Raw genomic sequence first — 16,954 nt, forward strand, 5'->3', positions numbered from 1 at the left:
TCCACCATCTTTCTTGCTCTCACCTACAACCCCACTGCAGCTGCTCATCTCCCTTTGAGAAGGAATCCCCCAAATCTGTAGCTATTGTCCACTGAAGGCAGGTCCAAGGAGTTAGATCCGAGAGAGTGAATGGAGGTACATCCAGGAATCAGCTTTAACATCACACATTAGGGGAGGGTGCGGAATCCTTGCAGATATTTTTAATCATCCTATTGAGATCAAGTAATGACACATATCTGAAGCAGGTAGGACTTGAACCCAGGTGTTCTGGGGTCTGAGGCAGGGACACTACCACTGTGCCACCAAAGCCTTATTGGAGACCTTGTAGATGTTTTTTAATCATCTTGTTTAGAGATGTTATGACCCACCTTCAGAGTAGGTAGGCCTCTTGGCTCAGAGGTAGGGACACTGTACCTCAAAATGCTTAATGAGGACCACGTGGTCTTAATGAAAATATTAAAGGGACAAGGAGATGAGATCTGGTGGATCCCTGGTATTTGTTCTGAGCGGAGTGTTGGTGAAGGCGGTCTCCATGGAAACGGTAAACAAAGGATCTGAAAGTGACACATTGAAAGTGACACACATGCACCTAAGCCTGGTCAATGTTCTTGCAGAGACATGGCATCGCTTTGCCCTATATCCCGTGAAGATCGATTTGCCCCTGATCCCTTGGCAACACTGCCCAGTTGGAAAATACAACAGCGCTATCAGAACCGTGTGCTGGTCGGCAACTGGGCAGAGGAAAGGGAGAAGGTAAGACTGAGGAGCCACATGGGGCTGGAAGGACAGGGTCGGGGATTGATGAATGAAGGTCACTTCTAGCCTGAGTGTGACTCCAGGGAGAGCTTGCCATGCCTCATTCAGCTCATGCAGGAGCCAGAAGGAGAGAGAAACACAGTAATGGGGCTGATGGGCATTGAACATAAAAGTGGGCAAAGCTGGAACTACATCATGGGCAGGAGACACCAGTCTGTGACCTTTCATCAGAACGTTGAGATGTAACAAGTGCAGAGGAGGGGTCATAAAATTCCTACAGTGTGGAAACAGGCAATTTGGCCCAACAAGTCCACACCAACCCTCCAAAGAGCAACCCATCCCCCTATTAATCTACATTTCCCCCTGACTAATGCACCTAACCTACACATCCCTGAACATGATGGGCAATTTAGCATGGCCAATCACCTAACCTGCACATCTTTGGATTGTGGGAGGAAACCCATTCCGACATGGGAGAACATGCATTCTCCACACAGACAGTCGCCTAGGGCTGGAATCGAGCCTTCATCCCTGGCACTATGAGGCAGCAGTGCTAACTACTGAGCCACCGTGCCACCAGGTGGAGGGATAGAGATCCAATGGGAATGTCTGTGTGTTCATTTTTATTAATTCATGGGATGAGGGCAACACTGGCTATGCCAGCATTTATTGCCCATCCCTAATTGCCCAGAGAGCAGATAGGGGTCACCCACATTGTTGTGACAGGATTAAGACCTCTAGATGCTAAACGTATTTTCATTTTGCCTCTGTAATTTAATTTAAACTCTTGCTGAAAATCCCTGAATTACTTACCTTCTTGGTCAGAGATGGGAGGTAATGTAACAGTTTTAGATTAGATTACTTACAGTGTGGAAACAGGCCCTTCGGCCCAACAAGTCCACACCAACCCACTGAAGCACACCCACCCAGACCCATTCCCCTAAATTTACTCCTGCACCTAACACTATGGGCAATTTAGCATGGCCAATCCACCTGACCCGCACATCTTTGGACTGTGGGAGGAAACCGGAGCACCCGGAGGAAACCCACACAGACACGGGGTGAATGTGCAAACTCCATACAGTCAGTTGCCTGAGGCGGGAATTGAACCCAGGTCTCTGGCACTGTGAGGCAGCAGTGCTAACCGCTGTGCCACCGTGCCACCCACAGGGACAGGACTTGCTCCACCCAAGGTCTGACCTTTCAGTGGGAGCCTATGCTGGAGGCTATTGGCTTGCAAATGACAAACAGAAGTGAAATAGATGCTATTGTCAAGAGTCTCACCTTCAGCATCCCCTACACCTGAGGAGAAAGGTTAGCTGGTGCTCCAATGGATGTACTCCACACATTTTACCTTACGGGGCTGCTTTGCGAAAAGGAAGATATAAACTGCCCAACCAAGTTGAATAACAAATTATTTTGGAGTGGGCCAAGATGTTGCGGAAGCCAAATAGTTATACCTTGACAGGACATGAGCACCTCAGCATTTGTTGCCCATTCCAAATTTCCTTTTGATGGAGTGCTTTGCTCAGCCATCTCCAATGTGTTCACCAGGGTGCCTGGATTACTGGTCCTGTGACCTTACGTGTCTACCCCTGCTCTGGAGATGAAGAGTGAGCAGTTTCACATGTACAAAAACAGGGACATTGCGGTTTTACAGAACACTGGTATAACCTCCAAATCATGACTGGTACACCCTCAATGTAAAATAATTATTGCTCATGCCTTTTTTAAATCCCTCTCCTGTCAGCTTTAACATGTACCCTCTGGTCCTGAAATCCTCAGTCCTAGGGACAACTGCCGTTAACATTATCGACACCCCTCATTATTTCATAAACTTCTATAAGGTTGTCTCTCAACCTCTTACGCTCTAGTGAAAAAGTCCCAGTCGACCCAGCCTTTCTTCATAACTCAAACCTTCCATACCTGGCAAACCCTGGTAAATCTTTCCTGAACCCTCTCCAGCTTAATAATATCCTTCCTATTACTGGGCAATCAAAACTGGGCACAATATTCCAGAAGAGGCCTCACCAATTTTCTGTACAACCTCAACATGACTTCCCAACTCCTATACTCAAAGGCCAGAGCAATGAAGACAAGCGTGCTAAACACCTTCTTAACCATCCTGTCTATATGTGATGCAAACTTCAAAGAGTTGTGTACCTGAACCCCTAGGTCCCTCTGTTCTACAACACTACCCACGGCCCTGCCATTAATTGTATAAGCCATGCAACTATAGGGATTGTAAACACCAGGTAGTGATGGCTAAACCCATAAAGGGAATCAGAATCAACCTCTCCAATTAAAGTAGCAGTGTAATGTGGGGATTGGTTAGCTCAGCTAGCTGGCGGGTCAGTGATGCCAACAGCATGGGTTCAGTTCCCACACCAGCTGAGCTCACCATGAAGAATTGTCCTTCTCAACCTCTCCCCACGTGAGGTATAGTGACCCTCAGGTCACCCAGGTAAATAGTGCTGTGAAGAAGGCATATGGCGTACTGGCTTTTATTGGTAGAGGAATTGAGTTCCGGAGTCCTGAGGTCATGTTGCAGTTGTATAAGACTCTGGTGTGGCCGCATCTGGAGTATTGTGTGCAGTTTTGGTCGCCATATTATAGGAAGGATGTGGAGGCACTGGAATGGGTGCAGAGGAGGTTTACCAGGATGTTGCCTGGTATGGTAGGAAGATCGTATGAGGAAAGGCTGAGGCACTTGGGGCTGTTTTCATTGGAGAAAAGAAGGTTTAGGGGTGACTTGATAGAGGTGTACAAGATGATTAGGGGTTTAGATAGGGTTGACTATGAGAACCTTTTTCCACGTATGGAGTCAGCTATTACGAGGGGGCATAGCTTTAAATTAAGGGGTGGTAGATATAGGACAGATGTTTGGGGTAGATTCATTACTCAGCAAGTCGTGAGTTCATGGAATGCCCTGCCAGTAACAGAGGTGGACTCTCCCTCTTTATGGGCATTTAAACGGACATTGGATAGACATATGGAGGATAGGGGGTGAGTGTAGGTTAGGTGGGCTTGGGTCGGTGCAACATCGAGGGCCAAAGGGCCTGTACTGCACTGTATTTTTCTATGTTCTATGTTCTATATTCAGATTAAACTGCCACCACACTCCCTTTCTAATCCCTACACGCTGGTGACTTCACCTAGTTAGAATGTCAAACTTGTTATAACAGTGTGTAACTGTGACAAATAACACAAATAAATACAGGGAACGAAAGAAGAGGATTTGTTTTATTTATTATATTATAATAGTGGGCATTATTCACTAGCTCATCCTTATTTGCACTGGTTATGTCAATGGAGAGAGATGATGTAGGATGGGAAGGGGCTTGAGAGCAGTATAGATGCTAGCATGGACAAATTGGGCTGAATGGTCTGGGTCTGTGCAGTAAAACTCCACAATGTGCTGGCTACATCAGCCGAACACAGCACTGACTCAGCATATAGTTGTAACGCCTGAAGCGGGCCCTTTAGAAGGTTTTAACCCTTCACAGCCCACTAGGTGTTGAGGGAAATTGTACAACATCCCCTATCACTCTGGCTGGTGTCAGAAAACAGCCCAAAATGTTCTTGTGCTCTGCAGCTATCCTCCTGCCATCACTGACTGAACCGCGAGAGGAACTGGACCATTCAAAACAAAAGCAGATACACCAACCTTTTCCCAGCTACAACCAGTTCTGAGGAAGGGTCACTTGACCCAAAACATTAACTCTGCTTTCTCATCACAGATTCTGCCAAAGCTGCTGAGATTTTCTAGCAATTTCTGATTCTGTTTCAGAACAAGGTGAAATTTATTCTCAGGAGCTCGGGGTTACTGGAAAAGCTGGTATTTATTTCCCCAACTCGAGCTGCCCTTAAGGAGCTTGACTCACTGACCATGTGGTCACTGCCTTTGCCCTCACTTCAACCTTTTTTAAAGTGCCTTTGTTTTGATTTCCTTTTCCCCCAAAGTTCCAAAACAATGCAACAGCTTATAAAACTGTGGCTCAATGGTTAGTACTGCTGCCTCACAGTGCCAGGGACCTGGGTTTGATCCTAGTCTCGGGTGATTGTCTGTGTGAAGTTTGTACATTTTCCTCATGTCTGTGGGCTTCCTCTGGGTGCTACGGTTTCCTCCCACAATCCAAAGATATGCAGGTGAGGTGAATTACCATGCTAAATTGCTCATAGTGTTCAGTGATTAGATGCAATAGTCAAGGGTAAATGTAGAGTAATAGGGTAGGGGAGTGGGTCTGGGTGAGTTACTCTTTGGAGGGTTGGTGTGGACTTTTTGGACTGAATGGCCTATTTCCATACCGCAGGGATTCTATGAAAACAGTAATTATTGCTCCAATTATTGTTGGAAATCATCTCCAACACTGAAAATGCCTCAAAGAAAGAGCAGTTCTTACAACCACAGTTTTTTTCCCGTCCTCCATCTTGGGGAGGCTATAGGGAGAGACTGAACAGGCTGGGGCTGTTTTCCCTGGAGGATCAGAGGCTGAGGGGTGACCTTACAGAGGTTTATAAAATCATCAGGGGCATGGATAGGGCAAATAGACAAGGTCTTTTCCGTGGGGTGGGGGCGTCCAGAACTAGAGGGCATAGGTTTAGGGTGAGAGAGGAAAGATTTAAAGGGGACATAAGGTGCAACGTTTTCATGCAGAGGGTGGTGCGTGTATGGAATGAACTGCCAGACGAAGTGGGGGAGGCTGGTACAATTATAACATTTAAAAGGCATCTGGATAGGTATATGCATAGGAAGAGTTTAGAGGATATGGGCAAACAGGACTAGGTTAGGTTAGGATATCCGGTCGTCATGGGCGAGTTGGATTAAAGGGTCTATTTTAATGCTGTACATCTCTATGACTAAATGGTTGTGAGCTGTTGGAGATCTTTCTCTGAAATATCTGCAGTGAGGGTACAACGATGGTACTTTTAGGGGGGGGAGTTCCAGAATTTTGACCCAGTAACAGTGAAGACACAGCAATGTTTTGCCAAGCATGTAGTTTGCAGGATGGCTGACAGGTGGCAGAGTAAGCATGTGTCCGCTGTCCTGCTCTTTCTGGGTGGTTGAAGCTGTGGGTTTGGGAGATGTTGTTGAAGGAGTCTTGGCAAGTTGTTGCAGTGTATCTCGTGGACAGTATGTGATGGGTTGGTGGTGCAGTGAGTGGATGGTTAAGGTAACGGATGGGCTATCAGTCAAGCAGGCTGCTTTTAATTCTACTGTAGATCACCAGAGACTCTTTCTTTTGGTTCATACAGTTCATCAAAGGGACTTGCTTCGGGACCACCACATACCGAGCTGACTACAAACGCTATCCATACACCACGCCAGATATCAGAGAGAAAGTTCTAATCCAGAAAAAGCATCAGGTGAGATGAAGAGGGGGCAAAGGGTGGGGGTGAGGGTAAGATAGGTGGTCCTTCGAATCAGGAATGTTGAATAGCATTTGGGAAAAATCCTTTCTGAACCCTGGCGATCAGACAGATGCGTGTCACAGTGCTGGTTAGGGAGGAAGTGTGTGCTGGAGTCTGTTTCAGTCGACACCAGCTAGTGTCTGGTTCCTGCTCCAAATATCTGAGTCCAGTCAGTGAATCTGTTTGGGTAAGGGGTATTGCCCACACTTAGCAGCAAGGGTGGATGGAAAGCAACCTGAAACAGGAGCCCTTGCTGATTTGTCTTGGCTGCTTGTTGCTATTATCTTGGTCACAAAGAAAAGTGATCTGTGGGCCGACATGCAGAATCCTGCCGGGGAGTCGGGGACCCATGACACCCCAAAGTCTGAGCATCCACTGCTGTTTGCAGGTTCCCCTTGTATCCGAAGATGCCATCTGAGTGCTAATTGGGAGTGAATGTCTCCTTGGTGCTCTATTTCAACAGCAAACATTGTCTACCTCTCATATTGCTTTGGTCAGCTTCAAATTCACCTCCATTAACATATGCCGTTGTGCGGTGATTTATCAGTTTAATAACAAGGAGTTGATGACTTTCCTATTACAATAGGATTCACCACACTGATATTGTGACTAGTCAATCTGGTCATAGACTGGTATAGTATTACAGCCTAGAAAGAGACCCTTTGGCCCATTATGTCAGTGTCAGTCATCAAGTACTGACCCACTCTCCTTCCATTTCCCATTCGGGTCAGTCCATTTGCAAGGTGGAATTTGGAAGCCATCAGTGAGCTGAAATACCTCTGAAGGTGGTTCACTCTGAGATAGTGGTCATCACAGCTCCTTCCAGGGACCTTTGCTGAGAAGTGATCTTGATCTGTTTTCACCAGAACTCCACCTCCCTCTGTCTGAGCTGCACGAAACTGATGGAAAGTGCTTTGCTAGGTGTGTACCACTCTGCACTGGTAATGAAGTTTGGGGGAAATTCCTATGGACTGGCGTAATCCTCTCAGTGTCTGGGGGATTCGGATGTTTAGCCAACAATAAAACAGTTGGTGTGTGTCCCTCTGAATATTAATCTCAACAACCCTGTAATCTCAGGTAAGAAAGACAGGATTTGATTCATTGTAAATCAGGAGCTCTTGAATCATAGAAGCTTACAGCGTAGCAGCAGGCTATTCAGCCCATCAAGTCCACACTGGCCTTCCAAAGAGCATCCCACTCAGACCTACCCACTATCCCATCTCTGTAACCCTGCATTCCAATTGCTAATCCACTAGGGTCCGCACATCCCTGGACATTGTGGGTAATTTAGTATTACCAATCCACTTAATCTGCACATCTTTGGACAGTGGGAGGAAACTGGAGCACCCGAAGGAAACCCATGTAGACTCAGGGAAAGTGTGCAAACTCCAGACAGACAGTTATCCAAAGATGGAAGCGAACCCGGGTCACTGGAGCTGTGAGCCACCTTGAAAACCCTTATGATTAACGCTTCCTCAGACAATAGTTGACCAGGAAGAGACTCGAGGAGAAAGTGAGGCCTGCAGATGCTAGAGGGTCAAAGTTGAAAAGTATAGTGCTGGCAAAGCACAGCAAGTCAGGCAGCATCCGAGGAGCAGGATAATCGACGTTTCAAGCATAAGCCCTTCATCAGGAATGTGGAGGGGGTAGGGGGATGAGTGATGAATAGGAGAGTGGGGGTGGGGCTGGGGGGGAAGAACTGGGAAGGTGAAAGGTGGACGTAGTTGGGGGGTGATAGTGATAAGTCAGTGGAGAAACTGTAAATGAGCTGCTTTGTTTTTTTTCAGGGTGTACCTATTACAGTATTATTCCCTCATCACAACATTCCACGCTCCTGGTACTATGTTACTCACTACGATGAACATATTAATCAGCGTCCAAACCCATGTTTGCCTCCACTTCGTAAATGGAATGCGAGGCGTTCAGCCTGGGTCCCAGAGCGTACTGACTTCCCATTAATAGGTATGGATCACAGAGTGTATTGTACGTATTCTCTCCCCTTTCTGTATCTTCTTCCTCCTGTGAAGAGACTGATGATTAGCAGGGTATGGTTTACTGGGTGTTAGCAACTCCTTTGCTTGGACAGTTATTCATCAGTAAGATGTCTTGGCAACTTATTTCTCCAAAGGTGATTTTGGGGACTGAAGAGCCTGGGAGGTTCTAAGACCCATGCTTGTGCTAGTCACACCTGAGTTTTCTAGCAGATAATGCTAAAGAATCCAGAGCTGTTTCCCTGTTGCAACATTTGTGCTGCTAAGCCCCACCTGGCTCTGGCCACTGAGATCAGTTAGTTCAGTCCTGAACAAGGATGAAGCCTGTAAATATCTGGTGTGTAACTACTCTTCCTACTGGCAGCCCTATATGTCTGTTGGAGATTGCCTACAGTTTGGAAACAGGCCCTTCAGTCCAACAAGTCCACACCGACCCTATGAAGGGTAACCCACCCAGACGCATTCCCCAACATTTACCCCTGACTAATGCACCTAACACTGTGGGCAATTTAGCATGGCCAATTCACCTAACCTGCACATCTTTGGATTGTGGGAGGAAATCCACACAGACACGGAGAGAATGTGCAAACTCCACACAGACAATCCCCCAAGGTGGGAATCGAACCCAGGTCCTTGGCACTAAGAGGTAGCAGTGCTAACCACTGAGCCACCATACCACCCTAGTGAAAGCAATGGAGAAGGATAGTTCTTGAGAGTAACCTCAGCCACTTTGGGAATTGAACCCATGCTTTTAGCATCTTCCTGTATCAGAGACCAGGTGCCCAGCCAACTGAGCTAACGGAGGTCAGTTTAATCCCTCCTAAGACACGCTCCCCTTTTCTTCTCTATCTCACTTCCCTGTTCAAGATGTTCCTTAAGACTTCCTTCTTTGACCATGTTCTGTGTTACATGGCTTGGCACCCATTTTAATTGGGAGACCACAATGGGATATTTTACCACATGACTGTGAATATTAGCTGCTGTAGTTGGAACTCAGAGATGTCTTTTATATCTGTTTACTTTCAGCTCCTCCTACAAATTTTGGCCTTTTGGAGGAGAAGTTAGCTAAATTGAAGAGAAAAGAAGAGAACCAGCCAGCAGCATATGACACTATCTACACTCTCTCCTACGGTCCCAAATCCCTTATTCCACAAGAGCCCATAAGTAGCTACCACCAGCCCGTCAGGGAAAAATGAGATTCATTGCTTCAGTATTTCTTACTTGGACCTAACTTGATGTCAAAAATAGGAGCATGGCAATCTGTCCAGCAATGTGCGTTCATTTTCCTGGAACATGTTAGGAACACTGCATCAGGCACATCTGATCATGACCAAACAAACTTTGGAGGAGTTGTCAACAGAATTAATGTCAAACAAGAAACTCTCAGTAATAAATGGTTGATTTTTGAAACCTGTGCTGTCCCACTTTGCTTCTTTCTGTTTTAGAGGGGATACGAACATTGTAAACTGGATTGTCCTCCTCACCTCCTGCACATGGTATGAGTTTCTGGCCAAAGTCCGTGATTGGATTTGGGGGTGTTGGTGCCTGGAAGGGGAGATGGCTCTACTACTACTTTACAATGGGAAGGGGAGCAAAGAATACCCACAATGTAGGAGGGTAAAAACAGAGGAGCTGAATAGACATGGAAAACAATTGGAAACAAGGCAAATTCAGAATGACTCCAACAAACTCGCAACAAGGATGTTAGAAAAGGATTCAAATATCAATGAACTGTTGGAGACACCAAGGGCTTTGAAGATACAACTTCAGACAGATAATTAATCCTGCAGGATTGCCAATCAGAACAAAGGATTCACAAATTCATGACGCATTATACATCTGGTCACTACGCTGGGGGTTTGCTAGAAAATGTAGACTTATGGATCTTGAATAAGGATAAGATAACAGAAAGGGAATAGCAAGGTGAAATGTTGTGTTGGTTTTCAAACTCTTCAAATGATGAAGACGAGTCATTGCAGTAACAGAAATCCTCATTCTCATGCAGAGTGTTGATCCAAACCAAAGCTAGTGAATCTATGTGAAATTACTGTAGCTAATGTTCTTTTCTGAATTGCTCTGCTTTTATAAGAATCATTTGATACTTACGATGTAAAAGGAATGAATTGCCCATATGCTGGGTATTTGCCAATGTAACTGGGTGTTTGCAGTGGCCGTATAAGTTGTGCAGTAACTTACTGGGTGCTGCAGACTTGTTACCAAGCTTTTCATTTGCAGTTTTTTTAAAAAATGCACTGACTCCTGTCTCAGCAAACATAATTGCCATGCAGCAAGATGTCCCACAGACATCAATAAAAGTAAAATACTGCAGATGCTGCAAATATGAAGTAAAAACAGAAATTGCTGGAGAAACTCAGAAGATCTGGCAGCATCTGTGGAGAGAGAAACAGTTTACAGTTTGAGACCAGTGTGACACTCCTTCAAAACTGCAGTTCTGAAAAAAGATCATGTTGGACTCAAAGCATTAACTCTATTCCTCTCGCCATAGATGCTACCAAACTGCTGAGATTTTTCAGCACTTTCTGTATGTACCACAGTCACCAATAACTATGTAACCCCAGTGCAAAGGTGTGCAGGTTAGGTGGATTGGCCATGGGAAATGGAGGGTTACAGAAGTACAGTGTGGGGGTGGGTCTGGGTAGGATGCCCTTTGGAGGGTCAGTGTCGACTCAATGGGCCAAATGGCCTGCTTCCACACTGTAGGGATTCTATGATTCTATATTTGATTGTTTGGTGTCAGTTAATGGAGAATTGTTGTCCAGGGTACAGGGAGAACTTCCCTTCAAATAGTGCCTGGAATCTTTCTGACCACTTTAGAACTCCAGCGTATCAGCTTAAATGAGGGCCATCACAGCTAACACCATCCTTAGTACAAGAGTGTCAGATTATGTTGTATGTTCAAATCCTGACATGGAACCTTCTGACTCTGTACCAGTCGAGTCAAGTTATTGCTGTCAATTAGGAACCATGCACAGTAACCTGTCAGGCAGTGAACTGTTGTCCTGTAGAACCCTGATATTTGAAGGAAAGGACAGATGTATTCAAGATCATTACTCGGAAACTACACAACATGATGATATCCCTCAATATATGAAATGATTTATCTACAATTTAACAGAAGTGTTAAGTGATATTAAAGGAAAGTTTTTTGAGTAGGGTGCATTAATCATTTAGGAGAAAGTGAGGACTGCAGATGCTGAAGATCAGAGCTGAAAAATGGGTTGCTGGAAAAGCGCAGCAGGTCAGGCAGCATCCAAGGAACAGGAGATTCGACGTTTCGGGCTTGAGCCCTTCTTCAGGAATGAGGGAAGTGTGTCCAGCAGGCATTAATCATTTGTGTGGTAACATTACAAAGGCTGATGTCACTGTACTGATATGTAATTACACATGCCCCCACCAGAGGGAGCCAGCCATGCACCTATTTATTTTTAATATCTTCAGTTCCATTATCTTCACTTTTAATAACCAACGGTTTTTACTAGAACCCAGATTGTGAGACTCAACTGTCGTCACTGCGAGAAATAGAGAGAGAGAGAGAGGAGACTTATATCTCTTCTGTTTGAGGCAGGCTGCAATTCTGGTTCCTGAAATTAAATAGCTTCCCTTTTAATCAAGATTTCTGGGAAGACGCACATGAGTACTGGGGTGCTGCCAATTCAGTTACGTCTGGTGTTGGGTGGGGGGATGGAGAGATTCAAGTCCGATAGACTTACAACATTACTCAGAGAGGAAAATATGAGAGGCACAGACTGCAATGAAAAAATAAAGTCTGTGATTCTATTGGAAATCCAGTGTAACTAAGGAAATGCAACAATTCCTGCAAGGAAGGGTTGACAGAATGTGGAACTAATATTGAACAGACAAAACAAAATGGAAGTGGTTGAGAGAGAGAGAGAGAGAGCATAAAAATATGACAAGAAGGAAAACAATGAATGAGAGAGAAAACCAGATCCGGGGCAGCACGGTGGCACAGTGGTTAGCACTGCTGACTCACAGCGCCAGAGACCCAGTTTCAATTCCCACCTCAGGCGACTGACTGTGTGGAGTTTGCACATTCTCTGTGTGGGTTTCCTCCGGGTGCTCCGGTTTCCTCCCACAGTCCAAAAAGGTGCAGGTTAGGTGAATTGGCCATGCTAAATTGCCTGTAGTGTTAGGTAAGGGGTAAATGTAGGGGTATGGGTTGGTGTGGACTTGTTGGGCCAAAATGGCCTGTTTCCACACTGTCAGTAATCTAATCAAATAAGTGTTTGAAACAAGGAACACCACCAACGTTTTAGTAACTGCATTGAACAGTGAGGCCCAATGGGACAGATCTCCACTTCAATCTCTAGCTCTTACTGTTTGTAGTTTGGAAGTTGGAGCATAGCATTGTCACTGGGCCAAGGGATAGGAAGTCAGCAAGGGTACCCAGTCCTGACGGCTATACAGTAAGGCTCCATTGGAAAAGCTTAGGGCCAAGATGCATTGAGCTCGGTGATGGCCATCATGACGACGATTAAATAGGGAACATGCTCCAATAGGAAGGAGACCAAAATTGCACATAATATTCCAAAAGTGGCCTAACTAATGTCTTATGCAGCAGCAACATGACCTCCCAACTCCTGTCATCAATATTCTGACCAATCAAGGAAAGCATACCAAATGCCTTCTTCACTATCCTATCTACCTGCAAACTCACTGTCAAGGAGAGCAGGTGCTAACAGAAATACAAGCAGTAAAAGTCAACCCTTCAGGAGAAGGCAAAAATTGGTGTGGGACTGGTGGAGGAATTATTCACCAAGAACTGCAAGGAGTGGAGGACATAGGCAAAGCTTAGAGCTTAGAGCCACGGAGTCATAGAGCTGTTCCGCGCAGTAGCAGACCCTTTGGTTCAACTTGTCCATGCCTATCAGATATCCCAACCCAATCTTGTCCCATTTGCCAGCTCTTGGCCCATATCCCTCTAAACCCTTCTCATTCATATACCCATCCTAATGCCTTTTAAATGTTGTAATTGTACCAGCCTCCACCACTTCCTCTGCCAGCTCATTCCATACACGCACCTTCTTCTGTGTGAAAACGTTATCCCTTAGGTCCCTTTAATATCTTTCATCTCTCACCCTAAACCTATGCCCTCTAGTTCTGGACTCCTCCACCCTAGGGAAAAGACCCTGTCTATTTACTCTATCCATGCCCCTTATGGATTTATAAACTCTATAAGGTCACCCCTCAGCCTCCGATGCTCCAGGGAAAGCAGCCCCAGCCTATTCAGCCTCTCCCTATAGCTCAAAACAGCAACCCTGGCAACATCCTTGTAAATGTTTTCTGATCCCTTTCAAGTTTCACAACATCCTTCCAATAGGAAGGAGACCAGAATTGCATGCAATATTCCAACAGTGGCCTAACCAATGTCTTATACAGCTGCAACATGACCTCCCAACTCCTGTCATTAATATTCTGACCAATAAAGGAAAGCATACCAAATGCCTTCTTCAATATCCTATCTACCCGCGACTCCACTTTCAAGGAGCTATGAACCTGCACTCCAAGGTCTCTTTGTTCAGCAACTCTCCCTCGGACCTTACCATTAAGTGTATAAGCCCTGCTAAGATTTACTTTCCCAAAATGCAGCGCCTCACATTTATCTAAATTAAACTCCATCTGCCACTCCCCAGCCCATTGGTCCATCTGATCAAGATCCCATTGTACTCTGAAGTAACCTTCTTCACTGTCCACTACACCTCCAACTTATTTAAAATATATTTTTGTTGAAAAAATAGATATTTTAATATTACAACAAGTACAAAACAATACAATTCAAAACAGTACAAAAGAACACCCGAAATAAAAAATCTCCAAACCACCCTCGTACAAATGTATAAACATGTCTAGAGAAATATAGAATTAAAAAAAAACCAACTGGCTATTTAACGAAATAAATAAATAACCAACAACAAACAAATAAATAGTAATAACTCAGCCCAGCCAAACAAAACACTCATACATTCACAGTTCCTCCTCCCTGGATATTGGACTCATGAAACACAATCGTTACGGCGATATAAAAACCCTCGTTAGTGTGGCAGATAAATCTGTGTCCAGGTATTTCAAAAAGGGTTGCCATGCCTTGTAAAACTTCTCAGTTTTGTGGTGTACCATATTTGTGAGAAAATCCAGGGGAATATGCTCCATAACAATCTTCCGCCAACCCGACAGGCCTGGGGGGTTTTCTGATATCCAACCTAGCAAGATATTCTTCCTTTCATAGAACGTGAGAATATTGAAAAGGTTTTTCTTATGCACGTCTGCAGGAAATATAGTGGGCCGGCCCAAAAGGAGAGAGATGGGGTCCTTCTCCACCCCTACAGCTAAAATCCTCTCCACTGCACCCACCACAGCGCTCCAATATGTTTGAAGCTTGTCACAAGACCAAAGACAATGGGTAAGAGTGCCCATACAGACCTTGCACTTGGGACATGCTGAAGATACCCCTGGTTTAAATTTTGACAAAAGGTCTGGGGCTAAGTGGACCCTGTGGAGAATCTTCAACTGTAAAGCATGGGTCCTATTGCAAATTGATATCTTCCTTGCATTCTCCCAAATATCCTCCCATGTCTCTGAGGAAACTTCAACACCCAGCTCCCTTTCCCACATCTTGCAGAGTCGATCAAACTCATCTGAAGTGGCACCCCCCAGTTAGTGATATAGAGTACTGACAGAGAGTTGAAAATGTGTTGCTGGTTAAAGCACAGCAGGTTAGGCAGCATCCAAGGAACAGGAAATTCGACGTTTCGGGCCAGAGCCCTTCATCAGGAATGAGGAGAGGGTGCCAGGCAGGCTAAGATAAAAGATAGGGAGGAGGGACTTGGGGGAGGGGCGATGGAGATGTGATAGGTGGAAGGAGGTCAAGGTGAGGGTGATAGGCCGAGGTGGGGTGGGGGCGGAGAGGTCAGGAAGAGGATTGCAGGTTAGGAGGGTGGTGCTGAGTTCAAAGGAATCGACTGAGACAAGGTGGGGGGAGGGGAAATGAGGAAACTGGAGAAATCCGAGTTCATCCCTTGTGGCTGGAGGGTTCCCAGGTGGAAGATGAGGGGCTCTTCCTCCAACCGTCGTGTTGTTATGTTCTGGTGATGGAGGAGTCCAGGACCTGCATGTCTTCGGTGGAGTGGGAGGGAGAGTTAAAGTGTTGAGCCATGGGGTGGTTGGGTTGGTTGGTTCGGGCGTCCCAGAGGTGTTCCCTGAAGCATTCTGCAAGTAAGCGGCCTGTCTCCCCAATATAGAGGAGGCCACATCGGGTGCAGCAGATGCAATAGGTGATGTGTGTGGAGGTGCAGGTGAATTTGTGGCGGATATGGAAGGATCCCTTGGGGCCTTGGGGAGAAGTAAGGGAGGAGGTGTGGACGCAAGTTTTGCATTTCCTGCGGTTGCAGGGGAAGGTGCCGAGAGTGGAGGTTGGATTGGTGGGGGGGTGTGGACCTGACGAGGGAGTCACGAAGGGAGTGGTCTTTGCGGAACGCTGATAGGGGAGGGGAGGGAAATATATCCCTGGTGGTGGGGTCCGTTTGGAGTTGGCGGAAATGACGGCAGATGATACGCTGTATACGGAGGTTGGTGGGGTGGTAGGTGAGAACCAGTGGGGTTCTGTCTTGGTGGCAGTTGGAGGGGTGGGGCTCAAGGGCGGAGGAGCGGGAAGTGGAGGAGATGCGGTGGAGGGCATCGTTGATCACTTCTGGGGGGAATCTGCAGTCCTTGAAGAAGGAGGCCATCTGGGCTGTACGGTATTGGAACTGGTCCTCCTGGGAGCAGATGCGGCGGAGACGAAGGAATTGGGAATATGGGATGGAGTTTTTACAGGGGGCAGGGTGGGAGGAGGTGTAGTCCAGGTAGCTGTGGGAGTCAGTCGGTTTATAGTAGATGTCTGTGTTGAGTCGGTCACCCGAGATAGAAATGGAAAGGTCTAGGAAGGGGAGGGAGGAGTCTGAGACAGTCCAGATGAATTTGAGGTCGGGATGGAAGGTGTTGGTAAAGTTGATGAACTGTTCAACCTCCTCGCTGCCTCGTGCTCCCACGAGGAGGTTGAACAGTTCATCAACTTTACCAACACCTTCCATCCTGACCTCAAATTCACCTGGACTGTCTCAGACTCCTCCCTCCCCTTCCTAGACCTGTCCATTTCTATCTCGGGTGACCGACTCAACACAGACATCTACTATAAACCGACTGACTCCCACAGCTACCTGGACTACACCTCCTCCCACCCTGCCCCCTGTAAAAACTCCATCCCATATTCCCAATTCCTTCGTCTCCGTCGCATCTGCTCCCAGGAGGACCAGTTCCAATACCGTACAGCCAAGATGGCCTCCTTCTTCAAGGACCGCAGATTCCCCCCAGACTTGATCGACGATGCCCTCCACCGCATCTCCTCCACTTCCCGCTCCTCCACCCTTGAGCCCCGCCCCTCCAACTGCCACCAAGACAGAACCCCACTGGTTCTCACCTACCACCCCACCAACCTCCGTATACAGCGTATCATCTGCCGTCATTTCCGCCAACTCCAAACGGACCCCACCACCAGGGATATATTTCCCTCCCCTCCCCTATCAGCGTTCCGCAAAGACCACTCCCTTCGTGACTCCCTCGTCAGGTCCACACCCCCCACCAACCCAACCTCCACTCCTGGCACCTTCCCCTGCAACCGCAGGAAATGCAAAACTTGCGCCCATACCTCCTCCCTTACTTCTCTCCAAAGCCCCAAGGGATCCTTCCATATCTGCCACAAATTCACCTGCACCTCCACA

The 16,954-nt window shown here is 46.5% G+C and overlaps 1 protein-coding gene across 1 annotated transcript; it reads left to right on the forward strand.

Annotated features, from left to right (window-relative positions):
- The first annotated feature begins 618 nt into the window (after window positions 1-618).
- On the forward strand, window positions 619-9,355 carry cfap107 (cilia and flagella associated protein 107). The gene is made up of 4 exons (XM_060851929.1): window positions 619-753; window positions 6,013-6,123; window positions 7,956-8,130; window positions 9,186-9,355. The coding sequence occupies exons 1-4, from the start codon at window positions 619-621 to the stop codon at window positions 9,353-9,355; spliced, it is 591 nt and encodes a 196-aa protein (XP_060707912.1).
- The last annotated feature ends 7,599 nt before the right edge of the window (window positions 9,356-16,954 follow it).

Source organism: Hemiscyllium ocellatum, chromosome 37, assembly GCF_020745735.1.
Source record: "Hemiscyllium ocellatum isolate sHemOce1 chromosome 37, sHemOce1.pat.X.cur, whole genome shotgun sequence".
In the NCBI taxonomy this organism is placed as follows: Eukaryota; Metazoa; Chordata; class Chondrichthyes; order Orectolobiformes; family Hemiscylliidae; genus Hemiscyllium; species Hemiscyllium ocellatum.